Source organism: Lithobates pipiens, unplaced genomic scaffold, assembly GCF_037356315.1.
Source record: "Lithobates pipiens isolate NorthernLeopardFrog02 unplaced genomic scaffold, aLitPip1_a1.2 Scaffold_18, whole genome shotgun sequence".
NCBI classification, from domain to species: Eukaryota; Metazoa; Chordata; class Amphibia; order Anura; family Ranidae; genus Lithobates; species Lithobates pipiens.
In genome coordinates this window covers 482,932,787-482,937,786 of record NW_027507758.1, presented here as the reverse complement: position 1 = coordinate 482,937,786, position 5,000 = coordinate 482,932,787, and the positions used below count along the sequence as shown (strand labels likewise).

At 38.9% G+C, this 5,000-nt stretch overlaps 1 protein-coding gene across 1 annotated transcript in view; it reads left to right on the top strand.

The window, feature by feature from the left end:
- Positions 1 to 2,164, top strand: part of LOC143988686 (P2X purinoceptor 7-like) — a 2,514-nt gene extending 350 nt beyond the window's left edge. Inside the window, exons 3-4 of the mRNA XM_077488434.1 lie at positions 1,370 to 1,740; positions 1,848 to 2,164. Of these exons, the coding sequence (XP_077344560.1) occupies positions 1,370 to 1,740; positions 1,848 to 2,037 (561 nt within the window). The 3' untranslated portion in view covers positions 2,038 to 2,164. The remainder of the gene's footprint in view (positions 1 to 1,369; positions 1,741 to 1,847) is intronic.
- The last annotated feature ends 2,836 nt before the right edge of the window (positions 2,165 to 5,000 follow it).

Below are 5,000 nucleotides of genomic sequence, written 5' to 3'. Positions count from 1 at the left end.
CGCTCATCGGAATCCCCCCCCCCTCCGGCGCCACAATTGGCACCTTTCAGGGGGGAGGGGGGTGCAGTTACCTGGATAATCCAGTTAATTGCACCCACTTCCGGGCTAACTCTATGCGTAAAGGGGCGTACGTTACGCCCCTTTCCGCAGAGAGCCCGCCCCCTTCAGCAAGTGCCCCGCTGCCTGCTGGGAAACACACAGTTCCCAGAGGCAGCGGGGACTGTCCGGATTGCGCCGCGCCGCTCGCACATGCGCAGTAGGGAACATGGAAATGAAGCCGAAAGGCTCCATTTCATGATTGCCATACCCAAGATGGCGGCGGCAGCACCCGAGTGTCGATCTAGAGATCGGCTTCGGGTGCCGACATCGCGGGCGCGCTGGACAGGTAAGTGTCACCATTTTACAAGTCAGCAGCTGCAGTATTTGTAGCTGCTGCCTTTTATAAAAAAAAAAAAAAAGCAGAGTCCCGGTGGACTCCCGCTTTAAATCATTTGTTCTTTCTTTTTATTTTATTTTTTTTAAAGTGGAGGTCCACCCTAAAGTGGACCTTCCGCTCATAGGAACACTGCCCCCCTCCGGCGCCACCATCTTGACCTTTCTGGGTGGAGTACAGGTATCTGCACCCACTTCAGGGATAGATATGTGCAGAATAAACACCCCTTTTCCGTAGATATCTACGCCCTTTGGCAAAGGTCCCCCGCTGTCTGTTGTGAAGCACACAGATCCCAGAGATAGCGGGGACCATCCTTACTGCAGAGCGCGACTCGCACATGCGCATTAGGGAAACGGGAAATGAAGCCGCAAGGCTCCACTTCCTGATTCACATAGCCAAGATGGAGGCGGCAGCACCCGAGAGACAATAGATGGTTTGGTTTTGGGTGCCACATTCGCGTGCGCGCTGGGCGGTTAAGTGTCATTATTCTAAAACTCAGCAGCTGCATTATTTGTAGCTGCTGGCTTAAAAAAAATAACTAAAAAAAAAGACAGGACTCAAGCTTTCAATTCATCGGCTTTAGGTACTACAGCTTATGAATTATCCCCCCAAAAAGTTAGCTGACCGTTGTGCGATCAAGATCAACACCTTATGCCAATCGTATGCCAACCTTATGCCAAGAAAATATGTAATTCTATATCCATATATATTGACTGAAGAATACATCAAAGTTTTTTTTTTTACAAACATTTTATTATATAACAATGTCTATTAGAACTATCAGCTTACCTCATTTTTTTATTTATTTATTTTTTTTAAACCAAAATCATTTGTACAAGAGATCTCAAATTTTTTTTTAATTTATTGCTACATAAACAAACTAATATATGATTTAAATAAAATTTTAAAATTATCTATTCAATGTTTTGCTTTTAGCGCAAGATAATAGTCCAGCAGCTGTTAGCGAGGTACCCCGCACGAGACATTGACCGTGCCTTCCCAGTGAATCCAACGGTTACTTCGTCGAGTGTTGCCTCGTCCACATCAGAAAATCTAGAAACAAACGAAGACAGAATAGGCAACATAGACTGGTGTCAGTGTCAATGCTGTATACCAATGGCTACCCAGGTGGAATCAGTTTGTTGCCGGGAAACAGCCGAGGTAGACGGATGCATACCAGAGGGAAGGAAATGCATAACAGAGGCTGATATTTTCACGTCTCAAATCGCAACAGAGGAACACGTCAGACTAATGTTTACCATGTTGTATTTAGAGGAACGTCCTGTTGTCGATGCCGACAACAATAGGTCAGTGAATTTGTTAATATTATTACATGAGACTACCCATCGTTTTAAATATAAAGGTCTCTTAAAGTTATCTGTTTGTTTTAAATCAAAACAATGTTTTATTTCAGGAGATTACGCAAAACAGCGTATCGAGCTTTTATTGCATGGATCTACGGTTTTTTAGGGAAGGGGAATCGTAGGGTCATCCCATCGTGTGCTGTAAAAGTAGTGCGTCAGACATTTCCAGATCCAAATGGGAGTTATGTTGGATTTCTTTACTCAGAGGACTATGACGCATCGGAAATGGCGTTTCACTAAATTAATTTTTTTAGTTTTTACAGTTGACCTTTTTTGCATTTTTTAATTCTATATATTATTAATGTTAGCAGTTTATTTGATTTTGGAATGTTTTTACTAAAATGTATAAATAAAAAAATTAAATTTATTAGAATGAGTTATTTGTATTATTTCTAAGAGGATCAAAGTTAGTAATTAATTTGACGTGTACGATAAGAGTATGCACTACCTAAAACAACAGATGCAACAAACTTAGCAATATATAAAAAATTTTAATACTATTTGGTAAAAAAAAAGATAGGACAACAGACCATAACAAGTCAACATGAAACAATCAAAAACATTTGCAATTTTAAAGTTTTGTAGTGCCTTTGAAAGTGCCGAATATAGCAATGTCAATTCAATCATTTAGATATGACACACTTATCAAGTTCATTTTACACCTGTTGGAAAGCGTGTCATATGCTCTAGCACCGCCGCACTTGTTTCCGGCCTCTCAACAGGCGCTATGTTTTTGGGCATCAGAAGATTTTTTGATGTCCAAGAACTATGTATTGTGCCCTCGATGATCGAAATCATGTTTGCAAGCATTTCAAAAGTGTGGTCAGTGTTCATCTTTTGAAATACATTGCGAACAATCCATTTTTTACGGCCACGTGGAAATTCCAAGTTTTTCCTTTCCACCAAAATCTCAGCACCACTTGCATCCTTTTTTTTTGTCAGAGCCGGTTTACGTATCACATTATGATTGTGGCATAATGCCGCCAATTTAGTTCTTGCATCCATTGAATCCATTTTAAAATGGATTCTTTTGGGCCTATACTTTAGAATCATGCTGTGATACGTTTCGATGACCCCAGTCTGACAAAAAAAAGTGAGATGTTTCATGTCCTTTGCCAACTGAGGGTCCAAAACAATTGAGGATAATGCGTGAAATGCAGGGGTGTGTATGGTTAGCCAAGGAACAGTCGGAGAATGCACATCGATCTCATCATGTTGGCATTTGTGCTCTGTATCTCCAATTTTCCATACATGTACATTTACTACATGATGTAGTAGAGATTCCCACAGAAGCTTAAAACGTTCCTCGCTTCCATTGCAATCTCGACTACACCAATAGAAATGTGTCAATATGGCTCGAATCCACGGCTGAATTGGTCGATACATTTTTTTTTTAGAAATTTGCATAAGTTTACGTTTTAAATTTTTCACATAATGCCAGATGTCGAATTGATGATTAATATTTTGGTACTTTTCCGTTGTTAATAATTTTCGTATACCGGTGTGTCGATCTGTTCCAACGAATTGAATATCTAATTTTTGATCAATTAGCCGATCTAAACATTTAGTAAAACCAAATTTTTCCATAGCAACTGATGAAGTTGTTTGAGATACCTGCACCAACTCATAATCCACAATTTTTTTGCTAAAGAGATCCATGAAAGTGTATGTAGAGTATTTTGCGGAAAAACCAGGACTATCGCACTGACCATCACCCACAAGACACAATGGTTTTATTGCCAATTCATTCAGTACATTTGCATGGTCTTCTTGCCAACAGTAATCAATCGTTTTGAATATATAATTAGATTGTGCCAAATTATATGAGGATTTGCCAAAGATTGTGATACCACAAAAATCAAATATTTCACGGATTTTTGTGTAACTTCCACCGCTTAAACAAATAGATCCTGCTAGCAAAATATTCCCAGCAGGATAACTTTTTATTTTCGGTTGGCTTTCCCACAGCTTTAATCTATGGCTAGCAGAACATGTGGAAAAGACCAACAACATTGTTCCAATTGTAGTTTTTTCAATTTTTACAATGCGCGAAAAACAATCATGATTTGGACACCTCATTTTATACAATAACAGATCCAGTTTGCTTTCAAATATAATGAATTTTTTCTCTTTGACCAAATTTAACGGATAAGGAACAGTGTTATCGGGCTCGATTTCGTCTAGACTGTCACATAAACTCAGGTCAGCTTTTAGTGGTGTGTCACAATCTGATAAGTGAAAACTAGGGTCATCGTAATATTTTAATCTACGTTTTGGTCTGTTTTGAGGACTCTCATCGTCTGAAATTAAACGAGACCTCTTGTTTGTGGAGTCTACAAAAGGTGTGACACTAGTAGAGGGAGAAAATACAACAGAATTTTCTGTTTCTAATGGACGTACATCATGTATGGGTGTTGAACCCTCTAAAGGTATGGGCAAAGCCTCTTCCGACATGCAATAGGAATGATCCAAACTTGACGCTCTTTGACTGGCTCGTTTGAAGTAACTTTCTTCAGATTGTGAAACATTAAAGTCAACAGTGTCAGTCTGTGTGCCAGCATCATTATTTTGCACTTTGGGAAGGTGGCATTTGCAGATTATTTGCATCTCAGTTGTTGAAGTTGAAGGGTCTTGGCCTTGGATGTAAAACGATGTTTCTTTCATTCTGTCCAGTTTTCTTTGCCATCTGTTAGGTCTTGATGATGCTGTGTCCTCCAAACTAAAAATTGTCGGCACAGCGTCATTTTAAGTTTTCTACGATTGCCTTCACCGGTGAAAGAATCTGTACTGAATGTTCAGAACACATCCTGTACTGGTTTCCACGCAAGTCTTTTTGGATATGTGGGATAAATTCATCAATCATGTTGGTCTCCATACCGGCATTTTCCAGCCATATTCTAATTTTGTTTGCTTCAGATGGGAAGGTGAAAAAGCGAATGCTGCCCGTTCCTTTTTTTCTGCCAGGATTGTTGTTGCAACAATTTTTGGCAAACAATTTGGCATGTCTATGGATGACATAATATTTAGTACATAAAACAAAATTCAAACATAGTATTTTTTGGTTCTAATTTTCTATTGGGAAAATAAAAAATTGGGTTTATTGTAAAATTTACTCTATAAGCTTGCCCCCAATACAAAATTATTAAATTTTTCTATTATATAATTTTAAATAATTTGGATTAACAAATTAATCCTTAGTTAAC